The following is a 16,744-nucleotide window of genomic DNA, read 5'->3' on the forward strand; positions in this document are numbered from 1 at the left end:
TAGACCATAGACTAGGTAATTATTGTACATTTACTTTGAGCATATTGATGTTTTTTGCCGACTGCTACCTCCTCTTGCCCCAACTTGTCAGCGTTCGCCCCATGGAATAGGCGGCGATTCATTCATCTTCGCAATACTAACGGGACACAGCAAAAAAAAAGACCATCAAGAACCATGGAGCCACAATCACCGCCCAAACGCGTCACCCGATCGCGCGCTGCCAGGTCTACCGACTCTGCTCCCACTAAGGCCGTGACCGCCGCGTCAAGGGCAAAGACGACGCGAGTGACAGCAACGAGCTCTGTGGCCACCACCAGGACCACGGCAACCAAGCGGAAGCTTAGATCTGAAGATACGGAAAATGAAGAAGCGGAAAACGACGACGACGAGCTGGGGGCCGTATATCCCGCTCCAGCACGGGCTACCAGAACCACCCGTGGCCGACCGCAAAAGACGGCCGAGCCAGAACCCTCCAAGAAGACTAAAACAGAAACTGCATCAGCACCGACGCCCGCACCTGTAACTGCCCCGAGGAGGGGTCGGCCACCTAAGAAAATAGCTTCCACGACGCCGAGTGCCAATAAGGAGTCTGTATCGGTTGCCAGGAAGCCAGTGCGAGGAGCAAGAACCAAAAAGGGACAGCTTAATGAGGAGCCCGAAGAGGCACCCATCAAGCCTGCCACCCGCACACGCGCAGTGAGCACAACAGCCAAGGCACCTGTCAAGAAGACGGTTCAGTTTGAGGAACCGGAGAAGGAAAATATTCTGCCTGCTGCAGCCACCAAGACCAGAAACACAAAAGCCACGGCGTCCACCAAGACTGCCGCACCAGAACCCCCGGCCACAGGCCTTCGTGCTAGGCCTGTACGAAAGGCAGCACTCCCCGCTGCTGCCCGCCCAACCCGAGACATGGCCAAAACCTCTGCTCAAGCCAAAAAGGAGAAGGCAGGGGAAGAGCTGGAGGAAGATCCAGAGAAGACATCTCAGGAGAGTGGGCCGACGCCGCTGAGCCCCAAAAAGATTACACAATTAGCACGCCCCAAGGATCTCGACAGGGAAGCCGAGTCTGATGACGAGCTTGCAGATGACGTGACTCCGCACAGGCCTCTGATGAAGAATCCGGTTAGACCGGCGGCGAGCGCAAGACTCGAGAAGAAGGAAGCGGATGTGGCACTCGGTACCATCGAGGCGGATAGCGAGCTACTGCCAGTCCCGGAGCCAAGCATGTCTGCTGGTATTCTCAACAGCCCAGCTCGCCGCCCACAGGCTTTGCCTCACAAGGACGCCATGAAGTCACCAGCGCGCCGAGGTGTTGGAATGCCGGTTATCAACCTCTCCAAAGAGGATTCTGGGAGCCAGGATAACCAATCGCCGATGAAGGCCTCGCTTCTCACCTCGCCCGCAAAGCGACCAAAGTCCCCAGTCAAGGGAACGAATCCATCCAATCTGACTTCTTCCACGCTAGGTGACTGCAATCGCTCGCTGATGAAGTCCTCGTTTCTCGCATCCCCAGCCAAGCGTCCGCTGTCACCAATCAAAAGAATCCGCTCACCTCAACCCAGGACTGAACAGACCTGCCAAGTTGAGAATGTTCAGGAAGATTGCGATCTGAACGCAGACACTGACTCTGCAGCAACTCTGCATCAAGAAAGGGAGCTGCCACCATCACCTACTAGGGCCACTAGGCAGCACTTCCCCGGCCGCCTGTCCACGGTGCTGCCACGACATGCTGATCCTGACCTGAAAAAGAATCCCATGCTTGGTGTTGCGCGAGCATACAGCCATGAGGACGATGTCCTCTCCTCCACGCCGGATGAATTCGTCGGGGTGGGGGAGCCCATGGATGTGGATGCAGTTGGGCCAACTGTGGAGGCACATGGAACAGAGCCGATTGGTATGGCCGAAGATTCTGTGGCGACGAGTGCTTTTGGTCTAAGACAGAAGGATTTGGACCCCTTTGTGGGCGCGGAGTCAGACTCGGAAGATGATCTGGACTCTCATGATGTTGCAACTTCATCAATGCTGGACAGCGCAATCAAGACCCCACGCCGTGCATCTAATACTAGGAGCGGCAACAGCGAAACAAACAGTATTGGTGGACTCCAGTCTACAGCTAAGGGCGCTCAGCACACCCTCATCGCAGGGCAATATGGCTTCACGCCCCTTGCTGAAAAGTTGAGCGGTTGGAAGGCGAACAGCCCGCTCAAAGTTGGACTGCAACCCCAGCAGTCGCCTTTGGGCAGCGGTTCGGTAGAACACAAGATCTCGATCACCGTGGCCGAAGCTTTCGTACACGATTCGCCGGCGAAACCCGGTTTTTTTGATGAGGCCATCTCGGTTGCCCCTAAATCTGCCTCGGATATCGACATAGCCGTGGAAAACGCTGGCTCTTGCCAGGAGGCCGAGGAGGAGGTGTATATTGAGGAGCCTGAGCTCGAACCTATCCGCTGTACTCGGGAAGACTTTGAACTTGCCGCTGAGGCAGATGTCATGTCACTCGTGGAGCCGTCACAACTTGAGGAAACGCTTCACAGCGATTTGATCGAGGACAATGCATCAGAGGCTAGCCAGGAATACGGGGACGAGAATGATGCTCCGCCTATCGATCCTGCCCTGACCAACTCTCCTAGCGTTCCCCCTGTGACGCCGAAGCGTTTTGCCACCCGTACTTTCCACACCGTCTCCAAAATCCCACTCAAGCCAGCAGATGATTCCACCCCAAAGTCAGTAGGGTCGGTGACACAGAGGAAGCAGCGTAGACACAGCCTTGCGAAGCTGCCCTCCGCCATGAGCCCAAGCAACCGCCCTTCCAAGTGTCTCCAAAGGAACGCAACCGTAATCTCATACTCGCCCACCAAGAAGGACAGCAAGCTGAATGCACAAGACAACGCCCACCCTGAATCGCCTTCTTACCCCGAGACGCCTGTAAAATCAACCGTCGGGTGGTCCACATCCGGCACGCCCGCCCGCACACCGCGACAAGCTCTCAATCCTGCACTTCTCAGGGGTGCAGTTGTTTTCGTCGACGTGCGCACCAGCGATGGTGCCGAGGCAAGCAGCATTTTTGTGGATCTCCTCACGCAGATGGGTGCAAGGTGTGTCAAGTCTTGGGCTTGGGATCCGGAGAGTCTATGCGACAGCGAAATGACCGATGATGAGGATACGCCTTCGGGATCCAAAATTGGAATCACCCACGTCGTATACAAGGACGGTGGCAGGCGAACACTAGAAAAGGTCAGGGACACAAACGGAGTGGTACAATGTGTCGGTGTATCTTGGGTTCTTGAGTGAGTATTTCAATCAATTGCAAGGTCTCTGATACTGGAAAAAAGTAAATTACTGACATCGCCTACAGCTGCGAACGTGAGAACGAATGGCTCGATGAGGCACCGTATTACATCGATACTGCCCAAGGCTCCCACAGCAGTGTTGGTCGTCGCAAGACCATGGAGCCGAGGGCCTTTGCCGATACAGCTTCGTCATCCCTTGACGATGGCAGTGACAGGCGCAAGCCCCAGGAGTGCAAGACGGCCCCTTCAACGCCTGCTAATGGCCGGCGTAGCAGTGGCCTGTGGATGCGTACTCCGGAAGATGAGGTGTCGGCAGCATCCCGCCGCGCCAGCAGCATCTACGGGGACGAGGACGGTGACTTTGCGGATGCCGATGCAGACTGGGAGTTGGATAGCATGCTCATGCCGGTGCCCAAGACCCCGGCACCCGAGACAATTGCGCGTTATGCTGCCAACGTGACCCCCGATACGCCATCGGTAGACGATGAGACATTATCACTGAGCCGGGATGAACTTATGATGCGGACGTGCCCGCCGAAACCTGCGGGGGGGATCGTGTTGCTTGGCCAAGGTCTTCTAGCTAGGGAGAAGGACGAGGGTGTGCTGCAGCGTTTGATGGCTGCGCGAAGGAAGAGTTTACAATTTGCACCTAAAATCGGCAGCCCACTGGCCAAAACCTGGCCATGATAGTATCTTGGGGGTTGGAGTTTTCTCGTTCTTTTTCTTCAATATTTTGGGGGTTGCAAGGGACCGAAACTCTTGTTTGGGGTTTGGATGGAGTCCAGGATTTGTTGTTCTATCTTTTCGCTTCTCTCCCATTCACTGTCTCTCAGGTAGCTAGGGACTACCTAGCTATCGTGAGCTTTTTTCGTCATACCTTTTTTCGTGTTATTGTTGCATCCATATGTGGCTTGCCGCTCATTGTAGTTCTTGTATGGCAAGGACTTGGGCTTTTTAGCACCTCATTTACCGGAGTTGGGGATATTTGGGTCGGTTTAAGGGTGTAGTCGGCAGGGAATTACTGGTGGTATATAACGCTGTTCTACCCGTGACCATCCACAAACACAGCTGCTTTCTGTGCCAGCCGACTTGCGCTTTGACGTGACTTGACTAGAAAGTACTAACCCCATGATCCTACGTTTGTCAGTAACAACGCTCTTTGGAGCATTGGTCACAATAGTATCAAAGTGTTCCACGCTGCTCTATTTCACAGCGTACTAACAACATGACCCTCCGAAATCTGGTGTGATTGCCATTTGTCGTTGTTCTCTACGTCTTCGTAGCGTCAGGTTCTGTGATCTATTTACCATCGGCCAAGGCTTCGCAGTGCGAGTACTCATTAGGTCAGAGGGTGGCCACAAGTCACTCGTGCAATTGACTAACGTTTCCAATGGACGAGACTGCATAGGATAGTGGGCACCTCTGTATGAGTCCAACCCCCCTCCCCCCCGCGAAACTTGACATGAATTTGTCAAGAGATCATGACGGCGTTAACGCCGTGAGCTGCTATTTATTGTACCGCGATGTATGCCCGCATGGCAGTGACCGCGTTGCCGTCATGCTGTTTTAGCAGCTCCGTAGCTTTGGGCTTTGCGAGTTCAAGCTGATCGACCTGTGCCGGTTAATCGAAACAAGTAAAATATCAACAAATTGGTCAACAAATACTCCCAAGGAAATGTGATCTGGGACTCTCTGTGCATATTTTGTTGTTGTTTCTTTTTTTCATTTTTTTTTTTTCATGTTCAGCCCACTCACAAGCAGCGCCACATCAGCAGCATCAACCTTGACGGCCTTTTTGACATCCTTTTTGACGTTTGAATCGGTCTTGAGCTGGCTCATAGCCTTGCTGACGGCCTCTTGATCGACGTTCTTGTTGGCCGTGTCTTCGTCCCGTGCGTCGAGGGCGGCCATGGCGGCGGCAGCCTTGCGGTCCTCGGCCGACTTGGCCGTCTGCTCGACCTCGTCCTCCACATCAGCCGTCGTGGCGCCCTCGACGATGGCAGGGGGTTCTCTGTGTTCGGCCATGGTTATGAATGTACAGATGTGTATTTGTGTGCTTTGCTGTTGGAAATGTCGTTGGATTTGGAGGTTGTTGGTTTTGCGATACTATCGAAAGGGAATGAATACGCGATCAGTACCGGTTAGTGGATGACGATAGAACGCGAGAATTGAACCCGCTTGTAGGAAGGAGTACTGGGTTAGGAGGCAGCTGCAGCAGCTGGGCTTACGGTAGAGAGAGCTGTGAAATTGTACCCCACCAACAGAATAGTACACGGCATATTTTGACAGTCTTGGTCCCCCTCACCGCCCGCAACAACTCAAACAATCTTGGCATAAAGTGGGATCATGGTGAGAACAATTAAAGCTTATTGACAAGGATGAATAGCGGGGGGTGGGGCTTCCAAGCTGAAATAGTATTGTATGTTGGACCTGTTCTATATAAGTTTTCAGCTGTAATTCATTGTCTACCTACTTTCATATGGTTATAGCGTCTCCCGAAGACTAGAAAGAGTTGTTGACCTGAGAATATAAATCAAATCCAGGTCCGTGGAACGAATCTACCACGTACAAGACTAAGACGAAGGCAGCAAAGGGGCAACGGTGCTGCACATGCTCGCATTCTTTTTTCGGCGACCACACACTCTTTCTTCATTCCGGTTAAATTGCCACGGAGCATTCCAAAGCGAAATATCTAAATTAGTCGCCGCATCTCACTTGAAAAGTTTGAATCATTTGATCTTTACTGAATCAGACCGACCACCTGCTTTACTTTTTACTTTTTAGTATTTGTACCTAGAAGTACTTGCTAGTCAAGGCCTAGGTATCTAGCCTATTGTAGGTACATTTGCGTATAAAACGACAACGTAATAACCCCCCATCGGGATCCCTCGCTTGACTGACTCATCGATAATAGAAGCCAGTTGCGACTTTGTTATCTTCCCGTCGCCTGCCATGACGGACACAACACAGGGCTGGGCTCCAGACTCTTGGAGGTCAAAGCCCATCAAACAATGTCCTGAATATCCAGACCAAGAGGCCCTGAAAAAGGCGACGACGCAGCTCAAGCGGCTTCCGCCCATTGTGCACCCGCGCGAGATTGAGCGGCTCAAGGAGCTACTGTCAGATGTCGCCCATGGTAAGGCCTTTCTTCTGCAGGGCGGCGACTGCGCCGAGCTGTTTGACTATTGCGAACAAAGCACCATAGAGTCCAAGATCAAGCTGCTCTTGCAGATGAGTCTGGTCCTGATTTGGGGCGGAAACAAGCGGGTTGTCCGCATAGGCCGCATGGCTGGGCAGTACGCCAAGCCTCGGTCCAGTCCGACTGAGATTGTCGACGGCCGCGAGGTGCCCTCCTTCCGGGGAGATATTCTAAACGGCTTCCCACTTGACCAGCGAGAGCTTGACCCCGGTAGGATGGTTCAAGCATACCACCACTCGTCCGCTACGCTCAATTACGTGAGGGCATCAATCTCTTCCGGGATCGCAGACCTACACCGCCCGCTGGACTGGGGTCTCGGCCATGTGCGCGACGCCACCCTCAAGGCAAAGTACGAACAAGCCGTTGACTTCTTGACAGAGTCGCTGCGGTTCATGCAAACCATTGGCGCCGACAAGAGCCCGAATCTGGGCACGGTAGAGCTATATACCAGTCACGAAGGGCTACTCCTCGAGTATGAGGAGCCCCTCACGCGCCTGCTCGAGAACCCCTCCACGGCAACCAAGGGCGACGAGGTGACAGCGGGCAAGAAGTACTACGACACTTCGGCTCATTTCCTTTGGATTGGAGACCGCACTCGTCAGATTGACGGCGCCCACGTCGAGTTTTTCCGCGGCATCGCGAATCCCATCGGCGTCAAGGTCGGGCCCAGCACGCCCGCCTCCGACTTGCTCTCTTTGCTACGGAAACTCAATCCCGACCGCGAGGCGGGCAAGATAACGCTCATCACGAGGTACGGTGCCGATCGCGTTGCCGAGCTGCTGCCCGCGCACATCCGCGCCGTCGAGGACAGTGAGTACCGTGGGCTAGCTGTGTGGCAGTGCGACCCGATGCACGGCAACACGCGGTCCGTGGGGAATTTTAAGACCAGGGAGTTCAAAGACATTTTCGAGGAATTGTCTCAGACCCTCAGGATCCACAGAGAGGAGGGCTCCTACCTTGGAGGCGTTCATCTCGAGCTCACGGGCGATGCCGTCACAGAGTGCCTGGGTGGTGCGGCAGAACTAGAGGCCTCAGATCTACCGACAAACTACACAACTTTCTGCGACCCTAGACTCAACGAGAAACAGGCCTTGGAGCTGGCATTCTTGGTTGCCGATCACTATCGTAAGGGGAGGACACCACCAACTTGTTGAGCTTTCCATGACCAGGCACGCTCAACAGGTACTCGTTTGTTGCTTGAGAGGATATGTTGCAAAGCTCGGGTGTGTTTTATGGCCGTGACAAAAGTATTTTGGGGGGGGGGGGGGGGGGGGACCGAACACACTATGGCCATTAAACGCATTGAACATTGAACCCGACACATAGCGACTGATATCGCACACCCACGTACAAAATGAAGGCAGCTTACTCTGTGAATAGTCACCTTTAGATTTGGATTCTTCATTCTTGGTATTAATAGATGGTACCATGTGTGAAGGAATTAACTCCCTTGAAAGGGGTTCCCTCTCCCTTGAAGTTACCCTTTCTTACTCCTTGTAGCACCATCTTTATCAGTTGTCCATTGGAATCAAGCGGATTTCACCCACGGCCGTTTGATAATTCATGGGACCAGGAGTGAGTAACTCGAGCTAGGTGATAAATCGGCCAGCTAGCTTGACACGCGTCAAATTGCGCGTGACATTCCTAATCATCAATCATAATCTTGTCGTACCGTCATAAGCCTCTCTCATCCCCACGCCTCATAGCCTAGCAGCTTCGCTCGTTGCGTTCTGAGAGAGTCCAGTAACATGGCCGAGTTACCAGGCCCTGATGGTCTGCGCACCTTCAAGCGCGTCTCCCGCTTCGAGCGTCTGCCACGCCCGCACAGCACCCGGCTCAATACACAACATGTTGTTGAAGCCAACTTTAGGCTCGAAGTCGCCTATTGAATTGGCCTTCTCGGTCCACGGGTTCCAGACCACAACGTCGTCGAGATTGCCATCACGCACAACCTCAAATGTCTTCTGTCCACCCTCGAGCACTGTGACTGGTGCACGGGGTCCACCGACGGGTGTGTATATACGGTCCGTCTCGCCGTTAATAGCCAGCGGAGCAGTGTCCTGAGTCTTGGTGGATGCATTGTCGACCTTGTCGATGTACGATGCGTTTTCAAGACCTTCGATTGTGACGTTGTTGATGTCCTAGAGAGAGAGAGAGAGAGAGGAAGCACATGGCGGCCAGTTAGATAGACGATCATATCGTTCGGCGTGCCTTTGTTGGTTTGAACAACTCACCTTGACTCTTAGATAGGTGTGAAGTAAAACCTGCACCTCGATTGGCTTGTCGCCTTCGTTGGTCACAATCAGGCTCGTGGTGAGTGCATCACGGTCCAGCGTGACGCTGTAGAGTAATCCAAAAGGGTGTGGCCAGAGTGCCCGCGTCTTCTCATCGAGGTTGGCGCTCGATAAGCCGAAATCCAGCTTGACCGAGAGGTCAGCCATAGACCTGGGTGCACCATCACCTTCGCCCGCCGACTCCGATGTCGACTTGCCGAGAAACTCCCAAGTCGAGGTTCGCGCGAACCCGTGCTGCGGGAGTGCCGAGGTCGCCTCGTGGTCAGGAGCCGTACCGAACACCTGTCATGGCATTTGTAAGTATTAAAGTATAAGTAAAGGTTGTGGGGGAGAGGATAAAGATCAATGGAAACTTGTGATTAAAACAGAAGAGGAGATGGTGACATTGAACGTACAGGGAAGACTAGCGGAATGCCACCTCTGACGGCCTTTGAGCCATCCAGCTTCGCCCCTTCGCTCAACCACAGCTTCTCTTGGCCGTTCTTCTTCCAGCTGAGGACGGTGGCACCGTACAGGAGGACCTCGACGCTCTCGCCTGTTGGCAATACTGCCTCGACGCGGGACTTGTCGTGAGTGATGCTGACCTGTGCCTGGGGCGGCAGGCCTGGCGTGCTGGCCAGGGCCGAGGGCTTGTTGGGACGGTCGACCATGTTTAATTGTAAATGTGAGGGTGTGGCTAGTGTGTAATATACCGTTTTCTAATTCTTCATTGGGTGGTTGCAGATGTTAGGAAGAGCTTTGCTGGCGCTAGGACGAGGAACACTACAGCTAGGGAGGGGAGCTATGTTGCGTGCGTCGGCCCCCTACGATCTCTAGCCTAGGTAAGGTGCCTAGGTACCTGAAGTGCCTGCCCAAAGTATGGTAGGTAATGTATTCCCATTGAGTAAGCAATCAAGGCAGGCAGGCCTGCCGGCAGGTAGGTACCCAGGTACGGTACCTACTTCTCTACCTCCTAGGTGGCTCAGGTTCAAACGGGCTGCAATGGCTGCTTGGTGGGGTTGGGACGAGACAACATACATGCAGACCGGGCGATCCTTGCAAGATCGAATGGGATCCTATTGTGTTTGACTTAGTTGCGCCAAATTTCTTGTAAGTTCTTGGATTGATATAGATTAGCATCGATCACCATACTACGCAGTGCTTGTGACATACCTAGCCACATAGACCAATCGGGGAATCAAACTTTTCGAACTGGCACGACGGCTCCAAGCTTCGATTAACATGATGGCGGGGTATTCCTTTGCTATCAATTGCCCCTCTGCTATGTACGGGGTAGGTATGAATCCGGCACCCAGCCGTACTTGACCCCGCCTGACTAACAAAATTGAGCCTTCTGGAGCAACCCACCCACCTGAAACACGTTGGCTGAACCATGAGAAGCGAGCCGGACAAGATAGCAACAAGGAAACTGATTCAATTAACGACTTGGGCGTTCCCAAAGGATTACATTGGCCTGGTCAAGGCTAGAAAAGATAGTCATGACTCGGGTTCCAAAAACTCAAGATACGAAGGTAGTTAGTTAGGTAGGTAAGCAGGTAGGTATTACAGTAGGTGTGCAAAATTAACGCAACCATTGCAAAATCCCACCAAAACACACGGTTTTCAAATACCAATAATCCTGTTAATCAACAATTCAAATCTATAATAATTTGTATATTATTAGTTTAAAAGGGCCAAAACTTTTATACGTATAATTATTCTTTCAAAATAATATTAATTGCAAACGCAAATTTGGATTAAAATTGATAAAAGTTGAAAAAATTCCGTTATAGTGTATTATAGCGCATTTACAGTGGACACGGTTTTTTCAAATTTCCAACCTTGTATTTTGAACTTTTGTAACAAACGCCGGAGATTTGGTTATAAAGTAAAATGTAAATGTATATTATATTATATAAATTTATATAAGCTGCCAGAATAAAAAAAGCTGTGCCTTTTATATTAACAAAGTTGCAGCTTTGTGAATATGGTGACTTTTGGTGGGATTTTGCAATAATTGCGTTAATTTTGCACAGGTGCTGTGTATAGATGTACTTGATACTTATCGTCAGTGCTGTCCTCAACTATCCGCTCTTGGAACCAAGACATGTGAAAATAAAACTCATGATCATTCAATATGTAGTGCTCGTACTCACGCTTGGAACACCCTAGGATTGCTCCCTTGTGAGTAAATATGACATCCGTCTCACCGAATCGGTACCGTTCCGTTGTGTTTTTACAACAACCATTAAGCTCTCCCCCTTTTCTCCGCAGCATATAACTCACGTTTGAAATCCATACAAACATCTTCAAGCTCTGAAACCTCGCTCCTGGACAACTCGGCCTCCTGAAGGGCTTCTAAGCCTCCCTTAAGCATTGCCAAAATGGTCGCAAATGGTGACTCGGCCGACTTATTGGTCTTACTCTGCTCTTTTGAAACTTCTGCAATGGCAGGGCCAGAAGGGGAGACATCTATCGCTATGGCCGCGTGAGCCTCCTCATGTGTGATAATTCTCTCCGTCTTTCGGCTCTCTGCCTCCTCTTGCGCAATCTGCGACTGGACCTGCGATTCGGTGTCTGCTACTACACCGCCGTCGGGAATGACCTCCAACCTCCCTTCAATATGACGCTGTAAACATCCAACAATGCCGAGTGTCTGAGACGCGCGTTTTTCTCGTGCAGTCGCACTTCTAGTCCTCGGCTGTGCCGTTGCCCCTAAAGAAAAAGGTCCTTAGGATCTTGCCCACAAAGTTGAGGGAGAAGTACGACGTACCTGGGGCTGCCATCTGACCCGTCGCCTGACTGTCGAGGGTCTCCTGTTGGCTCTCCGAGGCTTGTCGGTGCTTGGGCTTTTTGGGACTTATATTGGCACTATCCTCGGTCACAGATGATGATTCCCTCTTTCGCTTATGTTTGCTAGGAGAGAGATCAGGCGTGTCTCTCAAACTAGGCTCCAAAATTTCAGAGGGATCGGTCGATTGTGACGACGAGCCTTCTTTTGACTTGGAGGGTCGTCCGCGTCCTCGTCTCAAGTGCTTCCCACCGACGGTAATGCATTCCAGCGGAGCGACACTCGGGGTGCCGTGTTGCTGTATCTCGCCGTGGGCATCCTGAACGACAGCACAGCTTGACTGCACAGGCTGATTCTTTTCAGGCGAAGGTGTAGGCTCCACAAAGTTCGTGACCGGTCGATCCTGGCTGTCTAGTTCGACAACAAGCCTAAGCATGCTTTGTTCAAAGGATGTATCATCCGTTGGAGTAGGATCTGTCGGGAAATGCGCTTTTGGACTGATTAGAGTATCAATACAAACATCACCGCCTGATTTGGGAGACCCTTCGGAAGATTCGTTGAACCGGCGGCTCCGGCGTGGAGTAACTGGTAGCGACAATCGCGTGGACTGTCTTGTGGGTCTGTTTGCAGACCGCGGCTGCCTCGATGGTGTGGATCTGTGTCGTCTCTCATCCACGGATTCTACGACCTCCTCACTCTGTTCCAGATCGTACTTAGTCTCGTCGATGACCATTTTACCGTCCACGTCGTCGTGCACCGGCATAGCAACCGGCCCTGCTAATAATTCAGCAGGCTCAGGTTCAGGAGTGCCGGATGGCGGAGATGACGACAGTTGCCAATCGTCCAAAAGACCACCATTGCTACCCCGAACGTTGAGTTCAGGTATCAGTGGGTATCTCCTGGGTTCCGGTGGCGATGATGGCGGATCGGCATTGTCATTGTCGATTATGTGCAGAAGCTGGCCACGCCGAGGAGTAGGCGTAGAACTGACATAATCATTGAATATTCCCGTCTTCTCAGGTGTAGTCGCGCGAGGCAAATCCCGGTTGGCCGGCGATAACGGTTCCGGTATCGGTTGCAGTGAAGGCCCTGGTCCAGAGTTGTTGATATCTTGCACCTCGTCATCCATCATTTCTGGCAATATAGCAGCAGCGGACTTCTGTCTCGCCCGAACCTCCTTTTGCCGCTCGGTGAGGATCTGAGAATTAAAAGTCATTGCAGAAGGTGATGAATCAATGGGGGCAAAATCGACCTGCGAGTTATCGTGGCGCAGAACCCTGGGGCTTGCTTTTGTTTTCCGTCGCTTGTTCACTGACGACTTCCTAAGTCCGCTCGAAGCAGACGGTGTTTTCCTAGGACTTCTTCTGGTCAATGAAGTCTTGACCGGCGTGAAAACTTTCTTTACGGGTGATTTTGACTTGGTCAAGTCCGCATCCAACATGCCCATGTCTTCTTGAGTGTCAATCATGTCTAACTCCTGCGTATATGCAGCAAAGGCAGTGTTTTGGGACAAGTCGATCCCAGGGAGGGCAATGTCTATAAAATGCTGTCGGGAGACCAAAACAGCCTTCAATTTATCGGGGTATGATATGTTTTCGGCGTTTTCAACCATTTTGTTCCATAGAGTCGATACTGAGTTGACAATATGTCTGTGTTTGCTTTCGAATGCAGCGCATAAGATATCCTCTAAAGCGGCTAGAGGCAATGCTTCATGGGTGTCCATATTGCTTATAAGGCCTACGACCCGATCCCAGAGAGACTTTGCCTGTAGTGTGGCTTGTGGTTAGTGAGGATTCAAAATGCGAATGGATGGCTTAACTACGAAAGTACTCACTATTTCGACAACCGGTATGGACAGACGGCTATTGAGTCGGGTATCCTCGTCTCGAATCCAGGGAACAAGGCCTGGTTGAAAGCTTTTTAGGGTTTGAAGCTCAAGCTGTCGTGTGCATCTACTGAAAAACTTTTCGACTTCCCTCAAGGAAATAACTGTGGCGTTTTCTGCATCCTCTGAGTTTTCCTTCAGGCTGTAAAGACGAACCAGTATCGAGTTCGCAAGGCGGTAAAGGTTGTCAAAGGGATCATACGATACGGATCTAGAGCCTGTAACTGAAGTGCCCCAAAGATTGCGGCGAGCGGCATCTAGAGCCTGTCGATCCCGCGGTTGTGTGGCTGAGGAAATTAGATTGATGAAACCTCGAACGTTGTCCAACAGTAGCGACCCGTCTTCTGAAAGCTCGTCCAAAAGGATCTTGGCCAACGGTTCGATGAGGATAATTGCAGTCCCAGCATCCCCAGCTGCTTGCCGTACCTGTTTGTGTAAAGAGTCGTACAAAGATTGCCATCTCGGCCACGGAAGGTTTTGCGTTCGGCTCAGACCTCGTTCCAGAATCTTGACAATTCCACGGTACTCCTGTCCAAGCAGTACGTCATTGCTCAACATGTTAGGGGCACCGTGGATGCTTGACGACTCCATCCCCGCAGTAATCAGCTCAGAAACAAAAGACCAAGGCGCTGCTGGGCATAACTTGTCTACGGGAACAAGCTGGATCAAGTCTTGGGCTGCGCTCTTGCGAGCTTGCGCGTCTCTTGCGTTGAGCAAAGGGGTGAAGACTGTTCGGAAAAAGTCGACGAGATCATCGTTGTCTAGTACGCCTGGCGGTAAGTCGGCCAAGATCAAGAACATGTGATGAATAGTGGCTCGCGAGCTTTTTTGATGTTTGCCAGAGCGGTGTGACGGCGTTGACGGGACGAGAGTTCTATCTTGGTCCATAGCCAATACCTTCTCGGTGAAGGGTAGGCGTCCAAGCTTGTCAGTCATTACCAGAATGAATTCTCTGGTGCTGGCCAGGAATTGCACGGAGCCTCCACTCTGAGATTGCAGCATTGGGACGCCATTAGCCCAAATTCTCGCAAGAAGCCCAAGGGCATGACCCAAGAAGCCAGCAGTTTCGGCGGAGACCTTGATCTCCTTGGAGCCGGCTGTAGCCACGGCTCCGACGAGGGCACGCCACAGCCCATGAGCCGCACTCCTAGTGTTTGATAGCTCTTGGTAAGACTTTCTCAGCATTGGCTCCAGAACAGCAAACACTCTCCCGGAGTTGCGACGAAGCCACTTGGGGTCGATGGCAAGCAACTCTGTGGGACTGATAGGGGAGCCGTCAAATATGCGCTGCGGCTTCCATACTCTCTGGGTAGAGCAGTCAAAGAGCCCAGTCAGAATGACTATGACGTGAGCGCATGTGTCTCTGCCATTCAGTTGCTTTTCCATGAGTCTCCGCATGACTGGCATAAGAGCTTGATCCCAATAACGTTCGAGGTCGCCTTGCTTGACCGGCGCAGAAGGAGGCCGAAAGATCAAGAACAACAATGCGTATATACCGTTAAGGATGGCTTCGGCCAGCTCATCGAATTCTTTCCCAACTCCAGTTGCACGTTTCTGGGCAGCATTGTATGGCGAGCACAGCAGGCTCAGGTGCTTCTTGCCAATAGAGGGATTCCCATTCAAAAACGCATATGCAAGCCTGGGAAAGGCACGGTTGGCCTCGATTTGAACACAAATCAGTCTGTGATTGAAACAGGCCATTATGAGCCTCATCCATTTGGTAAACAAGTCCCATTCGCCGATGTTGGGTAGCAACAGAGTCACAACACTCCAGATGACGGGAACAAAACGGCAGGTCTCTTGGTTCAGCAGCATCTCCTGAAGCTTGCCCTCGAACCATTCGACAAATGAGCGGTCGTTCTGGGTAGGAAATGGCTGCTGAAGGAATGCAAGCACCTTTCGAATAAAAGGCTTCTCCGTGCAGAGCATAAAGGTCACGTCTTCGACGTAACGTATAATCTCAGGGAGAACTTCCTTCTTGGTTGTAACCATGGCCATGAAGAAGTCGAGCAACCATTCCGAATTTTGAACCATCAAAGGCTTGTACCTTTTGACCAAATTCCTGTATGCGGACATACGACCGATGAACGCATTCTTGTTGTCCATGATACTGTCTGGGATGGAGTGCAAGGCTGTAACGACTTTCCCAACACGGTCCGAGGTCATGACCTTGAGCGAGAAGCTCTGGGCTGAGAGGATCAGGAGAACATTCTTGGCCATTTCTTTCGAAATCGAACCATCAGTAAGTATCTTGATGCAATGGTCGATGATAAAGACGGCAGAGTCGTTTGCGATGGTAGAGGCAATGGCAGGAAAGTGAAGAAAAGTGGTAAGCAGGCGGTAGGCATGGTTGACCAGAGAAACATCCCCTGTGTTTGTTGAGATATCACGCTGGATGAACTGCATGAACAATGGCATTTTGTCCTGCAAAGCGATGCGGTCGGGGAGGTTATTGGAGATCTTGAGCGCCCGGACGATCATGGTATAGGCATCGACCTTGGCGTCACGGTCAGTGCCGGCTAGCTGGGCAAGGGATGATTCCAGCATATTAGGCAGATTGATGCCGCCGGGGCTGCAGCCGTTTGCCGGGTCAAGCGGGTTCGGCGCAGGTGAGGATGTGACCTTTAGTATGGACTTGACGGGGGCCGAGCGATGCGGTATCGATGCGGGGGTTCTTTGGCGGCGGACATCCTCGTTGCTCTGGTATTCGAGCGGCTCTCTGTATTCCGTCTTCGCCGAAAACTCGACCTTCTTCCGGCGAGAACTCCCTAGAGCCGAAGGAGTATTTGCGTTTGGGGGTGTATGAAGGTTTCGGAGTGGAATGACGGTCTCGGGGGCCAATCTCAACTGAGCATCGGATTCGGACCCTTTTCTTTGAGGGGGTGTCGGGGGTCTCGCTGGAAGATGATCCAGGCGGCTGTCGTCCACCACCTCGACGGCCAGCATGATCGCCGATGGCAGCAAGTAGCCCCTCGTGCTACCGAGACAAAAGAGCCCCAAGCTATGATGTGCCCAGCTTGCTCATCTGAGCCAATGCCGTTGATGGTTCGGACGAAGGTGGATAGAGCCTGAAATGGCAGAGCCTATATGGAGAGGAAAGGTAAGGTAATCAACTCAAGGCACCTCAGGAGAGGTGGCTGGTTGTGTGTCTCACTTTTTTCAGCTGTCTAGTGGTAGCAGTCACCAGCAATCGACATGTGTTGACCGGCGTAAACAAGAGGGAGGCAGCCATACAGCATATTTTCGCTAGTTCGTCGTACAGTGGTTGCACAGGCCCGTCGCGTCAGGATCACGAAAATCAATTTA

General features: G+C 52.0%; 5 protein-coding genes across 5 annotated transcripts; 2 read left to right on the plus strand and 3 right to left on the minus strand.

The window, feature by feature from the left end:
* Nucleotides 1-14: 14 nt before the first annotated feature.
* On the plus strand, nucleotides 15-4,429 carry MGG_08594 (uncharacterized protein). Its single transcript, XM_003716076.1, has 2 exons — nucleotides 15-3,287; nucleotides 3,356-4,429. Exons 1-2 carry the CDS (start codon nucleotides 175-177, stop codon nucleotides 3,975-3,977), a joined length of 3,735 nt encoding a protein of 1,244 aa, XP_003716124.1. The 5' UTR covers nucleotides 15-174; the 3' UTR covers nucleotides 3,978-4,429.
* Nucleotides 3,987-5,513, minus strand: MGG_08595 (uncharacterized protein). Its single transcript, XM_003716077.1, has 2 exons — nucleotides 5,046-5,513; nucleotides 3,987-4,902 (listed from the first exon to the last, which is right to left on the minus strand). Exons 1-2 carry the CDS (start codon nucleotides 5,313-5,315, stop codon nucleotides 4,801-4,803), a joined length of 372 nt encoding a protein of 123 aa, XP_003716125.1. The 5' UTR covers nucleotides 5,316-5,513; the 3' UTR covers nucleotides 3,987-4,800.
* A 207-nt stretch (nucleotides 5,514-5,720) lies between these two features.
* Nucleotides 5,721-7,753, plus strand: MGG_08596 (phospho-2-dehydro-3-deoxyheptonate aldolase). The gene is made up of 2 exons (XM_003716078.1): nucleotides 5,721-6,125; nucleotides 6,205-7,753. The coding sequence occupies exon 2, from the start codon at nucleotides 6,243-6,245 to the stop codon at nucleotides 7,641-7,643; it is 1,401 nt and encodes a 466-aa protein (XP_003716126.1). The 5' UTR covers nucleotides 5,721-6,125; nucleotides 6,205-6,242; the 3' UTR covers nucleotides 7,644-7,753.
* Nucleotides 7,754-7,763: 10 nt separating this feature from the next.
* Nucleotides 7,764-9,955, minus strand: MGG_08597 (uncharacterized protein). The gene is made up of 3 exons (XM_003716079.1): nucleotides 9,179-9,955; nucleotides 8,724-9,065; nucleotides 7,764-8,630 (listed from the first exon to the last, which is right to left on the minus strand). Exons 1-3 carry the CDS (start codon nucleotides 9,431-9,433, stop codon nucleotides 8,247-8,249), a joined length of 981 nt encoding a protein of 326 aa, XP_003716127.1. The 5' UTR covers nucleotides 9,434-9,955; the 3' UTR covers nucleotides 7,764-8,246.
* A 695-nt stretch (nucleotides 9,956-10,650) lies between these two features.
* Nucleotides 10,651-16,691, minus strand: MGG_08598 (uncharacterized protein). Its single transcript, XM_003716080.1, has 2 exons — nucleotides 13,388-16,691; nucleotides 10,651-13,318 (listed from the first exon to the last, which is right to left on the minus strand). Exons 1-2 carry the CDS (start codon nucleotides 16,382-16,384, stop codon nucleotides 11,453-11,455), a joined length of 4,863 nt encoding a protein of 1,620 aa, XP_003716128.1. The 5' UTR covers nucleotides 16,385-16,691; the 3' UTR covers nucleotides 10,651-11,452.
* Between the last annotated feature and the right edge of the window lie 53 nt (nucleotides 16,692-16,744).

The sequence above is a fragment of the Pyricularia oryzae genome, chromosome 4 (genome assembly GCF_000002495.2).
Source record: "Pyricularia oryzae 70-15 chromosome 4, whole genome shotgun sequence".
Lineage (NCBI taxonomy): Eukaryota > Fungi > Ascomycota > Sordariomycetes > Magnaporthales > Pyriculariaceae > Pyricularia > Pyricularia oryzae.

Bases quoted from the DNA above. Each gene is read 5' to 3' on its own strand.
- MGG_08594 (XM_003716076.1), top strand. From the start codon at position 175: ATGGAGCCACAATCACCGCCCAAACGCGTCACCCGATCGCGCGCTGCC. The intron at 3,288-3,355 runs GTGAGTATTTCA...CATCGCCTACAG, and splicing joins GGTGTATCTTGGGTTCTTGA to CTGCGAACGTGAGAACGAAT.
- MGG_08595 (XM_003716077.1), bottom strand. From the start codon at position 5,315: ATGGCCGAACACAGAGAACCCCCTGCCATCGTCGAGGGCGCCACGACG. The intron at 4,903-5,045 runs GTGAGTGGGCTG...TAACCGGCACAG, and splicing joins CTGCTGATGTGGCGCTGCTT to GTCGATCAGCTTGAACTCGC.
- MGG_08596 (XM_003716078.1), top strand. From the start codon at position 6,243: ATGACGGACACAACACAGGGCTGGGCTCCAGACTCTTGGAGGTCAAAG.
- MGG_08597 (XM_003716079.1), bottom strand. From the start codon at position 9,433: ATGGTCGACCGTCCCAACAAGCCCTCGGCCCTGGCCAGCACGCCAGGC. The intron at 9,066-9,178 runs GTACGTTCAATG...ATGCCATGACAG, and splicing joins GCATTCCGCTAGTCTTCCCT to GTGTTCGGTACGGCTCCTGA. The intron at 8,631-8,723 runs GTGAGTTGTTCA...CTCTCTCTCTAG, and splicing joins ACACCTATCTAAGAGTCAAG to GACATCAACAACGTCACAAT.
- MGG_08598 (XM_003716080.1), bottom strand. From the start codon at position 16,384: ATGCTGGCCGTCGAGGTGGTGGACGACAGCCGCCTGGATCATCTTCCA. The intron at 13,319-13,387 runs GTGAGTACTTTC...GCCACACTACAG, and splicing joins CCATACCGGTTGTCGAAATA to GCAAAGTCTCTCTGGGATCG.